The 22,383-nt window shown below is 56.8% G+C and overlaps 1 protein-coding gene across 1 annotated transcript in view; it reads left to right on the forward strand.

Annotated features, from left to right (window-relative positions):
• Xylt1 (xylosyltransferase 1) overlaps positions 1 to 22,383 on the forward strand; it is a 241,212-nt gene that overhangs the window by 55,363 nt on the left and 163,466 nt on the right. The window contains exon 2 of the mRNA XM_071605760.1: positions 18,015 to 18,053. Within this exon, the coding sequence (XP_071461861.1) occupies positions 18,015 to 18,053 (39 nt within the window). The remainder of the gene's footprint in view (positions 1 to 18,014; positions 18,054 to 22,383) is intronic.

Here is a 22,383-nt window from a genome sequence, read left to right on the forward strand (position 1 = left end):
TGCAGTGACGTGCCCATGTGGGGACTGTCACCAGGAGGGGTGTGGGCGGGATATCCACTCCGCCCCGAGCACCCGGCACATCTTTCAGCTACCGTAGGACAACAGTGCCACCCGTGACACTGCACTCCAGTGTCTCCTCCAGATCGCCTCCATCCCTCTATAAGACCCCCCCCACCGGGACCCCCACCTCCGGCCACCACTGAGCTGCCTCTGGTCCCCATGGGTGAGTCACACGTCCTGGATTCTCACCTAAATGGAACCCCAGGGGATGCACCCCAGGCTCCTTCCTCAGCCAGCACCTTGAGGCTCTGAGATTCCCGCACCCCAGAGAGTCCAGGTCAATGCAGTTGATTCTGTCTTTATGGCGGGTCTAGAAAGTTTACAGTAGAAACCGAGACTGCGGCTCCCTGCCCTCATCATCCCTGATGCATTTACATTAAAAAAAAAGATGTTCTTACAGTTAAGTCAGCCTCTGTGTCATGGAGTCTAATCTCCCAGCCAAACAGGAGGAAGTGGGGGGTCCCTTCCTTCCCCGCGCCCTCCCCCACCCCCCCTTTCTCAGAGGTGCCCTTTTCTGTCGGTTTCTGCCTTATCGTTTTTTCCTGTTTTCCTGTGCATCATGTACACATCATCCAACTTACCATCTCAGCCTTTAAGGGACAGTCCAGGGACATCCAATACAGTCGCATTGCTGTGTGGCCACTACCACCGTCCGTCTCCCCGGTGTTTTTAATCTTCCCAAACTGAAGCCCCCGCCCCTTCAACAGCAGCTGCCCCCCACCCCGCCTCCCCCCTGTTGGAGGTGGCACCTCCAGGGACCTCGCCTCAGTGGACTCAGCCTCTCTGGTTGTGGGGTGACAGGCGACGCGTCCCCTGTGCCAGCTGGCCTGCTGTTTTTAAGGAGCGTTTGCAGCCTCTCTTAAGGGAAACCGTTGCTCCTTCTGTGTCCAGTGGGTAGTGACAGTCTTTCTGTGTGTGTCTTGACAGTGAGGCTGCGTGTGTTGGTGTCACTCGTCCCCATTTCATAGATGGGAACATGCCCTGGCCTCCTGCTGCTCCTAACGTGGGCTTCAGCATCCCGGCAGCCCCTGTGGACACCTCCCTGTCCACCCCACACTGCTCTGCAGGACACCCAGGTCACCCTGCAGGGCCCCCTCCAGCCTGGACACCCTGCACCCTCCGCGGGACGGATGCTCATTTTCATACGGTTACAGCTGCTCAGAAGTCCTAGGGGTGGGGGTGGCTGCCCGGACACTGTGCGGGACCCGGGGCTCCCCTGACTCTGCGCAGCCTCCTGGTGTGAAGCTGCCGGTCGGACGGCGCAGATCCAGTTAGGAACGAGCGGTTTGGGCTGCGTTTTGGAGACGCTGATGCCAGATGGGAGCTCGGGAGTGTTTCCTTCTATATTTAGTCTCCATGGTGAGCTCACTGGGGTTTTCAGGGTTTATTTTGGGAGGTGACTCCGTGGAGCGGGGGATGGGGCCAGGCTGCCTGTCGGGGCAGGGGCATGGGGTGGGGGTGGATCTCTCAGGCTGATGCCCTTTTGGAAGATCTGCTGGCCTCTGACACCTCCAGGACAAGTGCCCCTTTGGCTACATTCTCCTTTGATTCTGTCAACAATCCTGGGGAGCGGCTGGGGGGGGGTTGTACCCATTTAGCAGGTAAAGCAGCTGGCCTCAGGGACTTGGCAAGGTGCTAGGGGTAGAGCAGAGAGGGCACGGGCTTGGCCGTTCCCTGCATGATATTTCTTCTGATAGAAATTAAAATTTTTGAAGTGTTTGTGCATGCACCATACCAAGGAGGGTGGAGACAAGGTGTGATTTCTTCTGAGATTCCCAGGCCACTGTGCACAGAGCCCAGGCTGCAGAGTCCTCTCAGGTTCAAAGCCCAGCTCAGCCTCACTGACCTTGCCCCTCTGGACCAGCCAGACCTCCCCGAGTCCTTGCAGTGCTGTCATGAGAGCGGAACGGGAATTACAGAGTGCTAAGGCCACGTCCTGGCACATAACAGACGTCTAGTAGGAAAGAGGAATGATGCTGCGTTTGAAGGAAAGGCAGCCTTCAGCAATATCCCCCCCGGCACAGGCATCAATCAGAGGGGGACGTCTCCCTGCAAGACGACCCAAGGTGCCAGGCTAAATAAGGCGGGCACTGACTGGTGGCTGGCAGAGGGAGACCTCAGCCCCTGCCTCTGCAGGGACCTGGCTTCTGAGCAAATTCAACAGGCCTGGTCCAGACGACACCTACGTGGCGACGTGAGCCATCAGACCATTGGGTGTAACACGCTTTGGGGATGGGAACTGCCATCTCTGTCCCCGGTGCACGCACAGACGTTGTTCTGAGAGGAAGCAGGTTTCTCTCCAAAGTTTTCTACTAGATAATTGCTGACGTTCACTCCTTCACTGCACATCTACTGAGCGCCAGCTGTATGCCACGCTCAGAACAAGGCGGGGACAGCCCCCCATGTCGGAGTGTGTGCACACATTTGAGCCACTCCCGGGCAACGGTGGCAAAAGAAGCCCAGGTCAGGAATCACCCGTCCTTCTGTCTGTGGGAGGAGTGGGGTGAGTTCAGGGGTCTTGTGGTGCTGGGCCGCTCTCGGTGCTGGAACTCGGCAAGGTCAAGAACGCGACTTCCTTGGTCCAAAGCCTAGAAAAGCGATCTGGAGCAGCTTGCCCGGCCTCCCTCCCCCGTGAGGAGCTGGTTCCGGCCTGAACCGGGTGCTGAGGGGTCGAAACTCACGACGTCAAGCCAGAAAGAGAATTGAAACCATGTCGGGCTTGGCGGCCTCCCTGCTCATTCGGGTTGTCTTTGGAATAGGGAATCGTGAGGGGTGGGCTGGACGTGTGAGATGGTCGCTGCGGTTCCACCAAGGCCCAGGGCGCAGCCCTCTGTGTGCTGGGCGCGGGGCGGGGGTGGGAGCGCTGGAGGGGACTCCGAGCCAACCAGGTGGTCCTCGAGCCCTGCTCCTGGGCGGAGAGCAGGCAGGCTGGGCCACCAGACAGGGGACTGTGCTTCTTGCCCCTCCTGCGATGCGGAGGCTGCACCTTGGCATGATGGACGTCCTGCCACCGTGTCCAGCTGAGGGCAGGGGCCGCCCAGCTGGCCTCCAGAGGCCCCGCCAGGCCGGGGTTCCCTCCTGGCTGACCTCCACGAGACCTCCAGGAATCCCTGCCTCCACGACAGGGGTCCCGATCCACTCTGGGTGTGGCCAGCGTGGGGTGATTTCCGATGGCCAGGATAAAAGTGAGGGGGAGGCCCATTTGTGGGCCCATCCCGTGGTGTGGGTGCCACCATTGCGTCATCGTCCCTGTCAAGACCTGCAGCTGGCTAAAGCTAAGGCTCCTCTGTCTCTACCTCCCTGGGGTGATCACCCCCTCTCGAGTGTCTGGCTGGCTTGTGCACCCCTCAGGCTGAGGTTTCCCATCCATTAGGGGATCCCCATTTTTTAACTGTCGCCCAGACCTTGCTTTTGGCCCTGCAGAGGTGACTGTGAGCAATGCAGAGCTGGCCCCTCCCGCCAGGACACTGGGGTCTGTTCGAGGGGCCTGGAAGCCAGGGGAGGGGAAGGGTCTGGAAGGGACTTGGGACACAGTGTGGCTGGCCCTGGTTGGCCCCAGCTCCTTCCCAGGGTTTCTGTGCCCCACGTGGTGGATATTGGGCTGGGTCATTCTTTGTGGGGGGGCTTCCTCAACCCAGCGGGATGCTGAGCACCACCCTGACCTCCAGCCCCACGAGGGAACAGCATCTTCTCCCTCAAGATGGGAGATGCAGACCTGTGCCTGGACACTGCCGCCTGTCCCCGAGGACACAGTCACCCTGGCTGAGCACCACCATCCCAGGGCATGAGGGGTGAGCCCCTAGAGGCACAGGGGTAGCACAGACCGTGGTCCAGAGCCCACCTCACCCTGGCACACGGGTCTCAGGCCACGTGCCCGGGGATACATACTTTACAGGGACACTGGTGGCTCCAGCAGCTCCCGTCTGGGCCTCTGGATGTGCAGCCCCAGCGTGTGGCATCTGAAGGTGAGGTTCCCACCCAACAGGCCGAGGGGCTGTTCTTTTATTTATTTGTTTTGGTACTGAGGACTGAACCCAGGGGTGCCCTACCATGGAGCTACATCCTCAGCCCTTTTAATTTTCTATTTTGAGACAGGGTCTTGATCCTGTGCTTAGGGCCTTGCTAAGTGGCTGAGGTTGGCCTTAAACTTGGGATCCTCCTGCCTCAGCCTCCCGAGTTGCTGGGATTACAGCCAGCGGGATCCCAAGAGCAAGTCCCCGTCCTTGAACGCTGAGCTGGTGCAACCTCAGCACCAGTGACCGTGTTTCCGGTGATATCATTCACACGGAGCCTGGTAAATCAGCAGCCAGGGGCAGAGCCAGCTTGGCGTTGGCCGCGAGCCTAGAGTCATTTTCTTTCTCAACGTCTGGTCAGAAAGTTGCATGAACAAGAAAATAGCAACATCTCTCCGATCTCCTGCATTGTTGTTGTGGTTTGGGGGTGCAGGGGTGTCTTGTGTAGAAGTTTGACAGGCAGGTGGGGTGGCACCACCAACCCGGGGCCATGTGCCCGCCTTCTTTGTGAATGGAGACCCCCCGCTTCTTGAGGGAGCTCAGCCTCCAGTTTTCCATGTGCACAAGGGGACTTAGATGAGCACCTGCCTCAGGTGACATTGTGAGGATTCAATAAACAAGGGCTTCTCGGGGCTTCAACAGGGCTGGGAGCACTGGGGAGCCATGGAACGTCCCGCTAGTGACAGAAGGGTCGGAGTCACGCAGGTCAGGACCTGAACCGTGGTCCACATTCTGCCCTGCATGTGACATTAACAGGTGTCCTCAGCTCTCTGAGCCTGTGGCTTGCTCATGTTGATGGCCACGGTGCAGTGGCCAGAGTGACCTGTGCATCTCATTAGCCTGGAATGTTCCTGATTGTAGCAACAGGTGTCTCCTGTCCCCCATTCCGAGCATAGGGACCTTGTTGGCCCCGCCAGCTATGGGGTGACATAAATCAGGGACCTGCCCCCAGGGGGCCTCAGGAGCTGGGGGCTTGCAGGAGGTGGCCTGCAGTTTTGTTCTGTGGGGGGTGGGCGGTGATGGTGGGGACGTTCTAGCTCCTCATTTCTTAAAACCCTCCAATACTAATGCCGTTTTCCTTGAGCCACAGAACTCAGAACCGCCAACGGACCTGTATCGGGCCCAGGCTGAGATTTTTTCTTTTTAGACACAGAAAGATATTTTGTCACCTCTCACACATCACCTCTTGCTTTTCTCCCAGTCTGTCCCAGTCATAAGGATGGAATTCCACTTTGTGAAACTTGGTACGAGCCTGTGGCTTTGACCGTGGGGGATGTGGGACGATCCCTAAAAATGGGGAATAGCAGTTATTTGAAACTCGTCCTAAAAGTCTTCGGCCTGCGGGCTTGCGGGTGGGGACTAGAGGTGACTTTGGATCTGATTATTAAAGGCCTGTTTGGTGGCAGGACCGTCCTTCCTGCAGAGAGCCAGCCAATCTGTCCCCAGCCCTCCCCGGGGATTCCCTGCCACCCACCGCTCTTGAGATGGGATCCAGGCTCCTCCCAAACCTCCCTCCACCCCACGCCACGCCCCCTCCCAATTCTACATTCAGACTGCCTGTCTTCTGTCTTTCCCGAAAATTATGGGCTCTTATTATTACAGCTTCTTCTGCCCACAGCGTGTGCCCTCCCTACCTGTGACATGTCGATTCTCGCTCTTTCTTGGAAGCCTGCCTTACTTCTCACTTCCTGAAGCACCTGAACAATCTTTCGCACTGGATGAGTTGCCTGTCCTTCCTACATCCCTCCTTTTTGGGGAGAATTTATCACAAATGTAACAAAATAACGGATCCTGTCACTGGTAGTTTAACATATGAGGATTGGATCGGTCTCTCTTCTGTCTTGTCATATAGTATAAGGTAGTGACACCTTTATGTGGTGTCTTTGAAAAGGAGACAGGTGTTGAATGTGATAGGCAGGAGAGAATGGAGAGAAGAGAGCCCAACAGCTGTGTGTCTGGGGCCAGGTCTCCAAGATTTGGGCAAATTTGGGCTCCAACGTTCTAGAACTGTGTGACCTGGGCATGGTGCATAACCTCTCTGAGCCCATTAACCTCATTTGTAAAGTGAAGGCTGATACTAGTCCATCCTGAAGGGGTGGGGGGTTAAATGAGTTAACGGTGGCATTGGCTTTGAACAGCGCCTGGCACAGAGCGGATATCCCTGCTGGCGGGGTTGATATCATTAGTTCTGGTAATAGCAATACCAGTTGGAGTAACCATCTTGGGAAATGCAACCCAGCTGACTTGGGGAATCACTGCAGGAGAGAACGTCACTCTTCTGTGCCACATCGTGACTCTGTTTTATTAGCAATCCATGTGACCATGGAGGCATTGTGTAAAGCGTCGGTTTCCTCAAATGTAACATGGGGTCAGCATTGCCCTGGGAGGATCCGTGCGAGCACTCAGTTGAGCATCAGGCCACCCAGCACGGGCCGTGGCAGGTGGAACTCAGGGGCCCAGGGGCTGGGGCCGACTAAGAAGGGGTTCTGTGGATGCCGGAGCTCGGCATGCCAGAGACCCGCTTGGCTCTGAGAGGCGGGGCTGCAGACCCAGGTCCCCACAGCAGCCCAGCAAGAGCAACTGCTTCTCTGCAATTTCAAACCCAACCCAAAATAATGATGGACGATCCCGGGTGCTGGCGAGCTCACAGGGCAGGGAGCTGAGGAATGTGTTGCCAACAGAACCAGCAAGGACACAGGACTGTCTCCTGCTCGCTCACAGCGTGGTGGGTAGGTGTGGGGTCGAGAACGTGTCCGACGGCGGCTGCGATTATTCAATACGCCACAGTCTGTCCTCCTTCCCAAAGCCCACACGCCTTGCAATAGATATTATTTAAAAACTGAATACGTATCCGATGCTTATTATGAACCCGACATTCTAAGCACTTTATAAAGATCAGTTTAATCAACCGGATGCTGTGGGTGGTCGGTATTATTGTCATCTCTGCTCCCTGTAAGGGGACACTGAGGCACCCGGGTATCAGGTAAACTCTCCCAGTTGGCAGAGCGTGATGGACGGAGCCGGCCCTTGACCCCGGTGCTGTGGCACAGAATTCCCCCCTGGCAGCCGCCACCGGGAGGCTGCATGGAAGGGTGTCATGGGTGGAACTAGACAGCCGAGTGCAGACGCCCACTGGCTCCTGGGGGGCCCTCCCCAGCTGTCCTTGGTGCTGAAATCTCCAGGCCTCGCCCTCTGGAGAAGTCGCCTAGCGCTTTCTAACATCAGGAGGCTCTGCACATCTGTGGGTTCCGCATCTGCGAATCCACCCAGGGATTGAAAATGGTCAGAAAACATAAAGGTATCTGTCGTAACATCTACAGACTTTATTATTATTATTATTATTCGCCAACTAATACAGTGTAACAACTATTTCTATGGCGTATTCATACCGTCGTGGGTGTGACAGGGAACCTAGGGGTGACTTGACGTGCGTGGGACCAAGTATGTAGGGGACAAGCAAATCCTGCCCCATCTGACCCGAGGGACGTGAGCACCCGGGGATTCTGAAATCTGCAGAGGATCCCTGAACAAATCCCTCGTAGATACCACTGGTGGAGACCCTGTCATTTCCCCTCTCTACCTTTGACACTGTGAGCCCCCCTGTCTCACCCTCTCCCCAAACTGATTTTCTTTTACTCTGTTAAAATTGCAAGTGTAGTTTGCCCTACCTGCCGAAAGCAGGGTCTTAATTAGCCTTAATTTTTGAAGTCTGCAGCTGTAAACTGTGTTGCAAAGATTGAAAAGATTAGTGCCCTAGTAATAAGATAATTGTCCCCAGGAAACGCTGTCAGCATGTAAACACAGTTAGCGTGTGAAATCAGAACAACAGTAATGTGCCCCCCGTTCGGCATTTCAAGATGCTGCTGCGTGAATAATCACCGACACTGAGTGCAGAGTTGGGGCGCTGCGTGTTCCCCCCTGTATTCTTTTCTGCTTCCCTCCCAGCCCAGAAATCAAAGTCTGCTTGGTGGAGCCCCACCTGAACCTTGCCCCCCACCCCGGCAGCCGTTTGAGACTACTTTCAGGAGTGGGGTGACCCAGGAGTTGTCCCCAGAGCTAAAGGGATGCGAGGCAAACACAGTTGACCCATCTCCACTGCTGTTTTGTAGGAGGACGGTGGCTGGAAGAGGCCACACGTGCATACCTGTATACTCTTGCAGATGCTCACGCGTGTGCACATGTATGTACGACATGCCCTCGTGTGCACAGCTGCCCTGGTGGAAAGCCCCAGTCCCCCTTCTTAGACCCAGAAAAGCTTCCAAGAAAAAGACCCCACACCCGGGGCTGGGGAGGCCGTGACGGAGCTCTCTCCTGGCGTGTGTGGGGCCCTGGGTTCCATCCCAGCTCTGCAAACGGCAACACCACCGAATATCACCTCTGCCGACACTCGGGGCCTTTCTTTTTTGAGCTTTGCATCCTTTAATAAAAGGAGAACATGCTTTATACATTTTTTTAATTGGAAAATATTTTTGCAGTGCTGGGGACTGACCCAGGGCCTCCTGCACTGCACCTCTGAGCCACCCGCGGCCCTGGGGACATATTTTAACGATGTCAGCACCGACAGTGTCTAGACAAGCCTTTCTGCTGCCTCATCTCAGACTCTGGGCCAGTCAACAGGCTGCGTGTGTCCCTCTGGGCCCGGTCCTTGGTGCACAAGCTCTTGGTGGCGAAGCCTGGCTGGGCGCCTTGCATCGGTGGGAGCTGCCCCTACCCCAGCGCACATCTTGGCTGGGTTCTGAGAATTTATCTCTTAAATGCCATCCTCACATGGCTTGAGGTCCAGCCAATGGGGGTTCAGTGAGAATTGACCCAGTGACCTTTCCATGACAGTCCCAGGACTTCAGGAAACATGAAATAAGAAGATAGTCATGGCCCCAAGAAAGCGGGCTGAGTTGTCAAAATAATAAAACACCTTGCTTTATTGCATCTGACTTTATTTTACTGTGCAGACACTGCATTTTTTTTTAAAAAATTGAAGGTTTATGGCAACCCCGTGTGGGGTCTGTTGGCAACTTTTATTTTCCTAATGACTCAAATGCCCATTAGCATTTTTTAAAAATATTTTTTTAGTTGTTGGTGGACTTTATTTGGTTTAGTTTTACGTGATGCTGAGGATCGAACCCAGTTCCTCCCACGTGCTATGCTCAGTGCTCTACCACTGAGCCACAACCCCAGCCCCGATCGTTAGCATTTTAAAAAATACTGTACTTTTAAACATAAGGGGTGCACGCTGTTTTTCAGACACAATGCTATTGAACACTGAACACAGTATAAACATAACCTCAAATTTCTGTGACTCAGTAGGCACGGTGGTGCACATATCTGTAATCCCAGCAATTTGAGAGGCTGAGGCAGGAGGATTGTAAGTTTGAGACCAGCCTCAGCAATTTAGCAAGACCCTGTCAATAAATACATAAATAAGTAAAGGAGGGACTGGAGGTCGTGGCTTAGTGGTCAAGCACCCCTGGGTTCAATCCCTCGTATCTGCCCCCCAGACTGTATTGACTCGCTTTACTGTGGTGCTTTGGAACTGGACTTACAACATCTCCAAAGTGTGGCCCTGTGCGACAGAGGGTGACGGACACACAGGATTGCCAGCCCTCCTGGTGGGAACAGACACTGGCCTTGGCCAAGTGTTCCTGGGTGTGTGCTTGTGTATTCATCTGGAGACAGCCGTGGGCTCCGTGGGCTCCGTGGGCTCCGTGGCCAAGTGTGCATTGCAGTCTCCAAGCTCCCACATCCACTTTTCTCTGAACCCCGAAAGGGCCTTTGTGTCGGGCTTGGGACCCATGAGACCAGAGGTGAGCCGCCCAGTGCCTGCAGGAGCCGTAAAGAGAAGGCGGCGTGGCAAGCCTGGGGGGCGCGTGCCCCTTGAGAGGGATGGCTTCTCCTCCTCCCCAGCGGGGCTGTGCCTCCAGGTGCTCGCTGTCAGATCTTGCGCTTTTTCAAAGAAATGCTACGACTTTGCAGTTTTAGGTGAAACCTCCCAAACTTCCAGCCTCGCCATTGTGTGTAGCATTTTTCTTTTTCTTTTCCAAACACTGCACAAGCTGAATGCAGCCTATTTGAACTGAATACCACTTCTTGGCCCCTGTGAGCGTTTGCTACCTCTATAAAAAGTAAAAAAAAAAAAAAAAAAATCCTCTGCAAAGCCATGTTCCCAGGGCGCTCGCCGAGCAGCAGTGACTGCAGGGTCCCTGGGCCGGTTCCCACCCGTCAGGAAAGCACACCCCCGGAGCCCCGGGGGCTTAGCTTGCACCTCCAGTTCTTTCCCATCCTGCCCGCCCCTCCCCACAGATGTCTCAATGAAGTTCCTGGGAAAGAAGCGCTTCCTATCCTGAATAGGGGACGCTGGTGATGCCAAGCCTGGCACTCCTGTGGCCGAGGGTCCCCCGCCCGCCCTGGGGCAGAAAAGCTTAGAAATCAAAGAGGATCATTGTCGCCTTTGGATCAGCCCAAGAGGACTTAGCCCAGTGGCCGTCTCCCGGGTGCCGATGATCGACTGGCCCTGGGATCTCGGGCTTTTGCCTGACCTTGGCACGAGGTCTGGCCCATGTGGCTTTCTGGGTGTAGAATCGGTCGTTTCAGACACAAAGCCATTGAGCCGGGGTTGAGGAGAGTCCTCTGTTCACCCATGAAAGGGGCTCATTGTACATCCGTGTGCGCCCGGCGACCCCCTTCCCTTCCCTTCCTCTGGCCTCGCTGTCCCCTCCCCGGCTGGGCCTTCGCGAGGGGCTCTCCGGGGCTCCGACCCGGCCTCTGCTTTCTTTGCCTCTTCCTGTCTCTGGGGCTTCCCCGCGCAGGGGGGACGCTGGGCTCGCGGCCCCTGCGCACGTCCCCAGCTCCTCCGGCCAACTCCCTTGTCAAGTGCTTCCTTCCGAGGGCACTGGGACAAGAGTGGCCGGCAGCGGGGAGCAGCTGCAGGCGCGGGGGCAGGAAGCGGGGAACCGTGGGCGCCCTGACCTCTTCCTGTCCTCCTCCTGCAGCCTCCTTCTGCAGCCTCCCCTCCCCCACTGCCCTCCCTGCTCCCGAGTCAAGGTGATGAGCGCAGCGTGGAGCTGGTCAGGGATGCCCGGCCGTGAACCTGCCCCTGGATGGCCGTCCGGTTTCCTGTGTCTTAAGCCCTGGGACCCTGAACCTCCTCAGGCTGGGGGCTGGTGTGGGGATGGGGTCAGGCTGGAGAAGCCGTCCAGGGGGGGAATGGAAGGGTGTTCGTAAGGGCCATGGGAAAGCGTGGTGGGTGACACAGGAAGGGGTCGCAGACTCAGATGCTTCCAGGGCCCAGCCCACCCAGGTGGCCAGGACCAGCTGTGCTGAGACCACTTGAGCACGTGTGTCCACCTCCAAGGGGAAGCAGCCGGCTCTAGCTGTGGCCACTCGGGCTTTGCCTGCCCACTTGGTCAGATCTTTTGACATTTGGAGAAAAAGCCATAAATTTGGATGCTGTGAAGACATTTTAAATGTTGGCAACTGGGTTTTTTTTTTTTTTTTTTTTTTTTGTGGTACTGGGGATTGAATCCAGGGTCCCGTAACCACTGAGCCACATCCCCAGCCCTTTCTTGTATTGTATTTTCAGTCGGGTTTCGCTGAGCTGTTTAGGGCTGGCTAAGTTGCTGAGGCTGTCTTTGAACTCACGATCCTCCTGCCTCAGCCTCCCGAGCTCCTGGTGGCAACTGGTTTAAAAAAGAAAATGATGTCCGTAGACTGTGGCATTCGAACTGTTCCGCATCCACGTGTTGCGGTTCCTTTGGTGACGGTGAGACAGGCCTGGCCCTGTAACTTTTGAGCAAGGCTTGTAATTCCGTGAGCCTCAGTTTCCTCCCGTGTAAGTGAGGGAGGGGGCATCTGTGATTTGGAAACAGGCACACGCTTCATGGTACCGAGAGCGTCTCCCAACAGCAAAAGCATCAAGAGAAATCGTCCCCGTTTCCAGACTTCCAGCCAGACCCTGGCCAGGCTCCCTGGGAAGATGCACAATGGCTGATTGTAGTGCTTCACGTGGACGTCAATGACAGCTTTCATGATGGCCATTGTCACTGAGGAGGAAATGTAGGGGGGCGTTGGGGGCCTCCTGGAGACAGGGACCCTCCCCTGCCTTCATCCTGACTCTGAGAAGAGGAAGCACATCTGTCCCTACAGCCAGATGTTCCCAGCATCTCTGTGAGCCGGGAAGGAGGCGCCCCTCCCGGGCACAGCCTGAGTGTAGAGCTGCCCTCCTCCCTGGCTGCCCGGGACGGTCCCCCACCCCGTGGCCTGGGCAGTGCTGTGTGTGGTCTCCTGGAGACATGGCTGGCGTGGGCAGGACCGCCTCAGTTTTCCCAGAGCTGGGATCCAGTGTCTTTGGAACAGAAGACGTCCCGGTCGTCGGCTCTCAGAGAAGAGGGGAGAGGGAAGCACTGGGGAACTCGTCTTGGCCAAATGGGGCGAACCCAGGACTTGGGGAGAGGACACTGGGTTCCAGGCTGAGCTTTGCCATGAACCGTGTGCAGCCTGCAGGGCGGGGGGCTCCCTCCCTGGGCCCGCGGGCTTCACCAGAAAACACTGGGCTGGATTCAAGTCAGGGACGGAGAGAAGCTTCATCTCATCAGGAAACCCAGATCCATTGGCCTGACTGCTCCTGTGGCCAACTTGGAGGGCAAGCGATGGCTTATCCGTGTCCCCTTGGGTCCTGTAGAGGGAAGAAGCTGCAAACTGGCACAAGTTCCTTCTTCTACTCTGACCTTGGATTCTGCAGCTCAGATCTGACCCAGTCCTCGTGGAGCAGAGAACACACCCCATAGTCCCAGAAGCCATAGAACAGGGCTCAGTGTCCCTGGAATCCCAGCCGGTGTCTCGGGGACACTTGGGCCACCTGGCCCCTCTTGATGACCACAGCGACAGGGAGCAAAATTGGTAGGTGCTGCAGTCCGTGCCTGGGACACATGGGTCATTGGGCTGAGCCTGAGGTGTGGCTAGTGTCCCCAGCCCCAGGAAGACAAGTGTCCAAACAGAGCCCTGTGGCCACCTTCAGAAGCACTGGGAGCCCACAGTTGGTGTGGTGAGGGGTACCGGGGACTGACTAGCCAGCACCTAGATGGGATAGGGGGGTTCTGGGTTTAGGGGAGGGTGGGTCCGTTCAGTCACCACCATGGAGACCCCCAGCAGGGAAATGGCATTAGGAACATCTGATCCAGTCACGAGGTCCCTCGTTCTCCTGTGCTGCCAGCTCACAGACTGAACCCTGGCTTAGCGAGTCCCACCGTGATTGAACTACTGAGAACCCGCTCTCCCATCGTGGTCCAAGAGTGCGTCCATGGGCCACTCTGGTCCAAGTCCTGGCTGTGCCACTTACTGATGAACGACATGGAGCAAATTGGTTCTCTTCCGAGCCTCAGTTTCACCATGTGCATAAAGCAGACTATTAATACCGACACCCTACAGTTGGCGTGGTGTTTAAATGAGATAGTACTTACTGCCTGCTGACACTAATGCTTTGCATTCGGGAGGAGCCTAACCGCGTGCTAGTATTCAGACGGTTGTGAATATTGACCACCCATGTGACCTCAGGCAAGTATCAGTGTGGGTGTGACACATGCAGCTGCTTGCAGCAGCCAGGCACCGGGCACGGCCACTCAGATGCAGGAATGCCTCGCCAGCTTTGCTCCATCTTCTGCTTTTCAAAAGAGAAGTGAGAATCTAGATTTGCACGTCAAATATCCTGGATTTAAGACACTGGCAATGATTTCAAATATTTTGTCAATGCCACAGGCCAAAACTAAAGCAGCTGGAAACATCCACAGGCCTCCCACGGGTCACCTGTCTTGACACTTAATATCTTCAGCCTCTAATCTTTCAGGCAGAGGGTATTCAGAACCTTGCAGTTCAGAGAATTGTTAATCTGTGTATTTTTTGGAGGGGGGAGGGGTACTGGGGATTGAACTCAGGGGCACTCGACCACTGAGCCACGTCCCCAGCCCTATTTTGCATTTTATTTAGAGACAGGGTCTCACTGAGTTGCTTAGGACCTTGCTTTTGCCGAGGCTGGCTTTGAACTTGCGATCCTCCTGCCTCAGCCTCCCGAGCTGCTGGGATGACAGGTGTGTGCTGAGTTACAAAACCTCTTGAAGCACATACGGAACAAAATGTTAGATCCAGTGGTTGAGATTTGGGGGAATCATTTGTGCTCCAGGATACACACACCAAGCTGTGAGATCAGTCAACTAATTCCTGAGTTTCCACGTATCTGTGGCTTCTCGTGGCTTCTCATAGTTTCCAAGGCTGTGGGTGATTAAAAACCAGCCCCGGAGACCTGAGCTTCATGTGGAGGTTCTGTGGATCCTTTCTGGGGTTTAGGCTTAAAAATACGGGAGGAATGTGAAATACTAACGAGGGAGACAAGTCCAGCCAGAGAAAGGGCCTCAGCACACAGGCCGAGGTTCCCGGGCGCTGGGAAGGCCGGGCCTCTCTCTGGGGCTCAGTTTCCTCCCCTGAGCTCTGTTGGAAGGTGAGTTAGCAATCCTGGCCTGCGGTCGCCTCCCAGACACACTCTTCTCAGACCACAAAGGGAGCTCTGTGTGGCTGGCGTCGGTCCCCAGTACCCTGGGCACTCGGCGAGCACGCGCCCAGCCAGCATCTCGCAGCCACTGACACGTGAGAGAAGCTCACCAGGACCTCCCGGGGGCGTCTAGAAAGAAAACCCCATTGTGGACCCTCTGACTGCTGCGACTAGGCCTCAAGAAGGAGGTGAGACGGCATCTCCATGTCCCTGGAGAGAGCGAGCCTTGGCAGCCTGGGGACAGAGGGACCCTCTGCCATGTTAGAGGGAGAGAAAGAACACCTTGCAGCCACCATGGAAGGGTCCTGGGGACACAGCAGAGACCTCTTCTAAGAAGCCGGTGCATGCATCAGGCACTTGGTGGCTGGCTCTCCACGGAAGGAGCCTGTCCTTTGTCATCTGGATCCTTTGGGTGCTGGATTACCATGGCACCGGGTCGGGGCTTTCAGGTTTGGGTCTGGTGTACATCAGAACGGCCCAAGGGAATTCAATAGAAATCCAGATTCTCTGGACCCTTGCATGGAGACTCCGACTCAGTAAGTTCAGACTTTGAGAAACACCCAGGATACTGTTAGGAGAGCAGTTTCTGGAAACTTCCAAACCTGCTTACTGCTCCAAGCTTCGCCCCTTCTGAGCCCTGCGTTTTTGAACCAGTTCTCGTCCACGAGTTATCAGTTATCTGATCTATAAAATGGGAAGTATGATCCCTCCCTTGGCGGGGTGGCCGTATCGCATGCGCTTGGCACAGAGTGTCCATTCAAAAGGAATCAGCCACCTTTACCCACTCCACCGCCATCGGAGGAGACAGGGTCAGCCAGTGCCTGCAGGAGCTTGCAGGGAGAGCTGACTGTGCCTTAGCAGGGTTGCCCCATGGGACTGAGCCAATCACGTGGCCAAGCCCAGGGGTCGCAAAGTCCCGTGAGCAGAGGGCATGGCTGTGGGGCGCTGTGGAGAGGTCAGGCCCCCAGGTGCGTCTCCCTGGCGCCCTCTTGGACTCCCCCAGTCCACTCATGGCAGTGGGAGGGGGTGAAAGCCCTTCCTTGGTCTCGGTAGCATTAAGATTCCAGAAGCCTCTCTCTGTGGCCGGCGGGCGCGGAGCAGATTGCCCTCTGGAGCCGCCGGAGGCGCCTTCCTCTGACAGACAGGAATTTACTCTGCTGTAAACCAGAGAGTGCCAATTTAGACAGACAGGATGGATCAGGCAGCCGGCATCATTGACCTAGTTCCACTTCGTTAACCTTTCCAATTAAGGAGGATGTTGCTGAAAGTGAGACCTCTCCGCAGACTGCACAGCCCTACCTTGAATCCTCGGGCCTGAGCCTCTTGAGGGAGAGTCTCGCATTTCCAAGGTGCGCAGAGGGAGGCGAACCAGATTTCCCTGGCAAGCGAGTCCTAAGTGTGAGCGACAGGGCCCTGGGGAGCACCGCATCCTCTTCCTGCCCTCGTTAATTAAGATGCTAAGTGGGCAGTGCCGGTGCTTGGGTCTTCCAGAAGCTTTTAAATAAATCGTGCACCCTGAACCACCACGCGTGATGGGGGTCTCGCATCTCACTTTGGAACAGCAAATCAAAGAGTTCGTGCAGCCGCCCCGGGTCCAGGGACCAGGCCGTCCGTTTGGTCCATGTGGTTGACCGGTATTTCTCTGGCTTCCCGAGGAAGCTCTTTTTCCAGCGAGGTTCTTAGGGGGTTCGGTATGGTGTTCTTCTCCGATTCGGAGCGGTGAAGCGTAAGCCCCAAACAATAGCCAAATGAGCTGTGAAGTACAGCTTAATTAATCTGGGCGTGCACCCAACACCCCCGGAGCCGTGCTCTGCGAGGATCTGGCTCTGAGAATGGAGGCTAATTTTGTGGCTGAGATGTAGTTTCTTATTTTTCTAATCAAAAATCTAGATGGTGGGATCCGAGTGGACAGATGGACCCGGGGAGGGGAGAGTCTGCAGGCGCTCACTGGGTGGGCTGCCCAAGGTCTGGTGCAGGTCACCGGCCACAGACAGGATGATCTTGTCCCTTGAAGGTGAAGCTAGGGCCTGTTGCTACGTACAGGGACCCTGCTGGGCCCCCTCCTCCTGCCTGTGAGCGGCAGTGGAACTGCTTGGTGGGGGCCCCAGGAAGGGGAGCCAATGGGCCCACTCACCCCCCCAAAGTGGCTCAGGAGATGTTGGGTTCCACGGGGCACAGCTGCCACTTGGCCCTCGGGGAAGGAGGGGCAGAAAAGTTCCCCTCAAGATTTTCCTGGGTCTGAGGCCTGTTGGCGTCTGAGGATTGTGAAGATGAGATTCTCTTGGAACGTCCATCCTGTGGGCTGCCCCGGGGTGGGGTGGGGGAGCACTGGGAACTGGACTCCAGCCTGCAATTGGAGATGCTGAGGCCAGAGCTCAACCTGTGCCCATGATCTTGGCCCTGACACCCTCCTGAATCAGGCATCACAGTAAAGATGTGTCAGGACAGGGATCCAGAAAGCAGGGGCCGTCCGTCCGGCTGGAGTCTGGAGGTGCAGAGGGCTTCCCTTCCCCTCACCTCCTTCACATTCACAGTCCAGGCCCCCGGGCGGGTGCTAATCTGCAAGGTTTCCTAGAAGCCGGCTTCGGAAAGTCTGCTAGGATAAAGCCAAGCCCCAAAGTGGGTGTCTGCCTGCTTCCGGGCCCCAGAACCAGGCCGCTCTCTGTAAGCCGCAGCTCAAGGCCCTGTTCCCAGAATCGCGGCCCCGCGATGGCTCTGTGCAGGGCAAACAGAAATAGCCTTTGTGCGCTGTTTCCTGTTTTCCTCGGAAACCCCGGGCTGAACACCACCGCCGCCTCCCCTCGGTCGGTGCCTTCCTCCTTCTGTCCCTTCCCCGGTCGGTCCCTCCGCCAGCCCTCAGAGGTCCTGCCCAACGACCCCGAGGCATTGCCACCCGCACTCCCAGCCGCCTGGCCTCCGTGGAGAGTGATGAAGAAGGCGCTTCTCTGGGCCCCTCTTCCCCAGCCACCAGAATGCGCTCCCCAGACCCGAACCTGGCTCCTCTGTTTCTGGCTCCTTCTCTCATGTCCCTCTTTCTCCAACATCCGACCCCCCGCTGAGGGCCTGGCCCTGAACAGGACTTTATATTCCTGGGGGTTTACTTCTAATCCTCCCCTGGACCAGCTTCTCCTTTGTCCCGAGGACCCCAACACCCGGGGAGATGCTTGGTGACGGAGCTTTTCTCTGGGCTGTTGACCCTTGAGGACAAACCTGGGCCCCCTTCACGGGGGAGAAGTGCTGGGGTGGGGGGGCGGCGGATTGGCCCAGCTCTTCTGTCACATCCCTGTAACAAGGGCTGTCCCCTCCCCAGGGCCAAGAGCTGGAGAAACGAGGCTTTGTTGGAAAATGACGTCGCTCTGGTGGGGACGTCCCCCTCACTCACGTGTCTTTCCTTCTTCTCCCCACAGGACCCGCACCCGAGCCCCCTGATCGCCCTGGGGACCCAGGTGAGTACCTCCCACGATTCTGTCACCGATTTGCACCTCGATGTTCTGGGACCGGCTCTGCAGGGGGCGCGTGCACATCCTCTTGGCCCCGCAGCCCAGAGCCCGAGGGGCCCCAGACGGGGCCGTGGGTGCACACGCGTGTGTCCGCGCTCTGGCTGGCTGTGTACCCGCGTGGGCACGGTCACATCCGGGTATCTAAAGGCACCTCCCACCCGTGGCCAGACCAAAGCCGTTTCTTTGGTGTTCCTCTGCCCTTGGTTCTCCCAGCAAGCACAGGGGCCTGGGGGGCACGCGAGCCACAGAGGGGGCGCTGCTCTTGGGAGTCTGGGGACGGGCAGAGGCCGTCACCCTTGTGTCTGCGTGCCTCCTGGGACAGTCTAGAGGGCCTGGTGAGCAGGGATGTGGCCCTGCGTCTGCCTTCTGCTGTGCTGGGGGTAGGACACAGGTATGGGCACGGGCCCCGGCTTCCTGCCCCCCCCCCCCCGGTGGAGTTCCTGCTCTCCATCTTCCCGCCCCGGGAGGCTGGCAGGCCACCGAATCTCTCAGCTGGGATACAGCCACAGGGCTGGTGTCCACCTTGCAGGAGTGCGGTGAGTGACGATCACAGGAAATGGTGTGTGCAGAGTCAGAGGTACGCACGGGGTGTCTGTGTGAGCTTCCAGAACCAGAAGGTCGTCGTCCTTCCTGCTGGGTTGGAAGGGGGTCCGTCTTTGGAGCCGTCTTTTCCTTAGCTCCGTGGGCCGGTCTCACGGTGCAGGGAGAAGGGCACACGGGCCCTGGGCAGAGCCCCGCGGTGAACACTCTGCGGGTGTCCGACTCGGTGAAGCCGAGGTGAGCATCCCGAGGCTGGTAACAGGTCATCGGGGACTTCAAGAGCACCTTGGCAAAGGCCACCCGCCACCGCCGTCCTCCTCCTTAGGCCCCGTGTCTCCCCGGCCTCTCTGCGTGGGTCCGCCCAGGGCAGCAAGGAGAGAAATGCACCCAACTTCATGTGGCCAAGCCCCGGAGTTGTGGGGACAGGGCTCCAGGACTCTGTCTGTCCGTCCCATCCCTGGCACACATGTGGTCTCTCGGCTCCAGGGACAGCCAGGCAACCAGGCTGGCGGGTCAGCTGGGAGGGAGTGGCATGGAGGGGAAGAGGCCAGGTCCCTGTGCCCGGTGGCTGTCCTCTGTCTCATCTTCCCCTTCTCCTGTCCTTCCCGGACCCCCCAAGCCATGTCGCCATGGGGACTTCCTGTGTTGGGGGGAGGCCCGCTAGAGGGCATTTCTTCCTTAACTGGACTCACTTTAAGAAGTTGACTGTCCAGAGCCAGTGGTTTTGGCCCCCGAGGCTACTTGGTGACATCTGAAGACGTTTTGGACTCACTGGGTCGTGTGTGGAGGGGACGCTGCTCGGAACCCCTGGTGTCCAGTCCCACCTCCTGTGTGTCGATGGAGGACACTGTCTCAGGCAGTCGGTTGGGTGGACTCATGTTTGAACTGCACCCAGGGGCAGGCGTGGGCCGTGAGCAGGACCCTGGGCACCAACTCCCGCTGCCCAGGCTGGAGCTGCCCCATGGAGGGTTCTGAGCTTGACCCTCCCGCAACCTCCTGGCTGGACACCAGCCGGCCAGCCTCAGAGCCTCCTCGGGAAAGGGCCATCGGTATCCTTGGCTTTGGCCAGCGCTTTGTGGGGGTGACAGCTCCCCACGCCCAGTGGCCGCTCTTAAAGTCCCAGGGACCCGATCCTCGATCGGCGGCCAGGGCTGAGGCAGGACGCACTTTCCCATCCGTGTGCCGTCCCACTGGGTCCCCGACAGGACTCTCCCGGGGTGCCTGGTTCTCTTTGGGAGCCCTAGGCGATGGCTGTCTGGCCCCGAGTCCTGATTTTCCGGTGCTAAAGACACACTGGAACCCAACCAAAGTTCAAAGTTTTTTTTAACTGTTGGCACGAGACCGTGGCCAGCTTGGCCTTGCGCTGGGCCTCAGCCATCGCGGGGCGAACAAGGGGCCTGTTGAGCTCCTGCAGGCGGGTCAGACACGAGGGCAGGGCAGGGTTCGCTGGCAGAAAGCAGCGTCCCCAATGCTCCCCACATGCTGCAGGCCAGAGGGCGATGTGGCCGAGCCACGTGGCACCAGAGCCCCGGGGCAGCTCCCACCCCCGCCCCAGCCCCAACCCCCCCGAGTCCTTGGCCTCTCAGGTCACCCGTCCATCCTGAATCCCAGGGTCACGGTGGCCCTGCCTGTTGGATGTCACAGAGCGCGTGTCCTCACCTCCCTGGGCTACCTGGGCTGCTCTCCCCGCCTGCTGGCTGCATAGGTCCTGAGCGTGGCTCGGTCCCTCTGTCCTCGCACGGCTGTGCTGAGTGGGGGGCGACGGGTTGGTGGCTGCAGAGGGCTCCTCTGACGCTCTCGGCGTCAGCGTTGCCGAGCTTTGGGACCATTGGATCAGCAGGACTCGGCAGCCACATTAGCAGAATGAGGACGCCCAGGAAGGGCTACCTCCCCAGTCCCAGCTAGAAGCTGCGTGCACCAAGAAAGTCCTGGCCGCAGTGGTCCACCTGGAACCGGGTGATCTAGAAAGGGAGAAATAACAACAGCAGTGAGAGTCTGGAAGGAGCCTGAGTTCGGGCTGTGGCTTGGTTTCATTATCCTGCTCTCCACCCCCACTAGGCTTCTTCATCTGCCAGGAACCGGCTTCTCCCACGGAGCCTTCACGTGCCACAGTTACATCCGTGTTCTTAGGATACATGATTTCAAAGAGATGTGCCTCAGGCTCAGAGAGGTTAGGTAACTTGCCCAGGGTCCCACAGGAAGATCAGGCATGGATGGGTGTCAGACGCAGGGTCTTTTGACATCAGAATCCCTCTACTCAACCTTTCTTCTCTTTTGCTAGAAAATGAAGTTGCTTGAACTAATTGAAAGGGGCGCAGCTAGAGGGGCAGGTAGGAGGTTTCCACCCAAGGTTCATGATAGAATGTTCCACACACAGAAGAGAAGACGGGATGAGGTGATTGTGGGCAGATGGACGGACGGATAAGAGGCACATAGAGTCGTTACAGGTGGTAATTTTTATTTCTATGGGTTTTTTTTTTGACGACACACAGGTTGTCATCGGGCTTGTGTGTAGAATGGCGTGGGCATTGGCCCCAATAGGAGTTTATTTTAGCGCGCACACACACACACACACACACACAGGGCCACCTCTCCCTGTACATCGACGGTGTCCCGATAAGTGTGAAGGCTTATTTGATTCTCTTTCTTATTGATCCTCAGGGGGGCTGATCGTTTCTGGCTCGCTCTTGTCAATTAATTTCAGCTTCTCGGCCCCCCTCCCCCCCACCAGCCTCTCTGTCAACTGGCCTCAGCTCGGGCACCCAAGCACCTGGGGGCGGCGGTGGAGGCGCTCCATAGTGGAGCCGGGGCGTGTCCACCTGGGTGTTGGTGAGGCTGGCTCCGTCCAGGGGGGCAGACCTGCATCTGCTCCCTCTCCGGCCCCCGTGGTCGAGGGCAGCGGGACGAAGTCTCCTGACTGCTCCCTTTTCAAAACCAACCAGATACTTGAGTTTCTTTGATCCGCGGACTCGGGGCAGAGGGGAAGGAAGAAGCATCTCCATTGTTTAAAGACGATGCCCGGCCAGAGAGGACGGTGGATAAGGCTGAGCCCTGAATGTGAGCGGAAATGAATGCTTTAAAAATTACATCCATGTAAATCTATTCATCTCCTCGCTTATTCAATAAATAGCTAATGGGCCATGCAGAGGCCAGGCCTCCAGCCAGATGCTAAAGATAGCGTGGTAACCGAGACAGAAAAATCCTGCCAGCGAGGAATCCATTTTTTCCCCCCATTTTGGTATGAGGGACTGAACCCGGGGATGCTTTATCCCAGCTCTTTTTATGTTTTTTTTTTTTTTTTTTTTTTTTAATCTTGAGACAGTGTCTTGCTCAGTGGCTGAAGCTGGCCTCCAACTTGCGATCCTCCTGCCTCAGCCTCTCCAGTCCCTGGGATTACGGGCGTGTACCGCCGTGCTGGGCAGAGGATCCATTCTTTTTGGAGGAGTCAGACAGGAAATATACAAAAGACTGTGTCCCTGATTTCAATTTAGTGATATGTGAATGGAAAAAGAAAAGCGGGTTTAAAATAGAGAATGGACAGGGTGGAGCAGATTTGTTCAGCAGTTTCACTAGGGGAGATCTGAGCCTGGGAGGTGAGACCTGCGCCAGGAGGGGAGATTGAAGCTGAACAGCTAACCTTGCCCAGAGGCGCAGTCAGACTGTTCTGAGATTCCTGCGTATTCTGTCTGGGTTTCTCTAAAAATGATGCTAGGTGTCCTTAGAATCAATTAAGGTG

Source organism: Marmota flaviventris, chromosome 19 (genome assembly GCF_047511675.1).
Source record: "Marmota flaviventris isolate mMarFla1 chromosome 19, mMarFla1.hap1, whole genome shotgun sequence".
Lineage (NCBI taxonomy): Eukaryota > Metazoa > Chordata > Mammalia > Rodentia > Sciuridae > Marmota > Marmota flaviventris.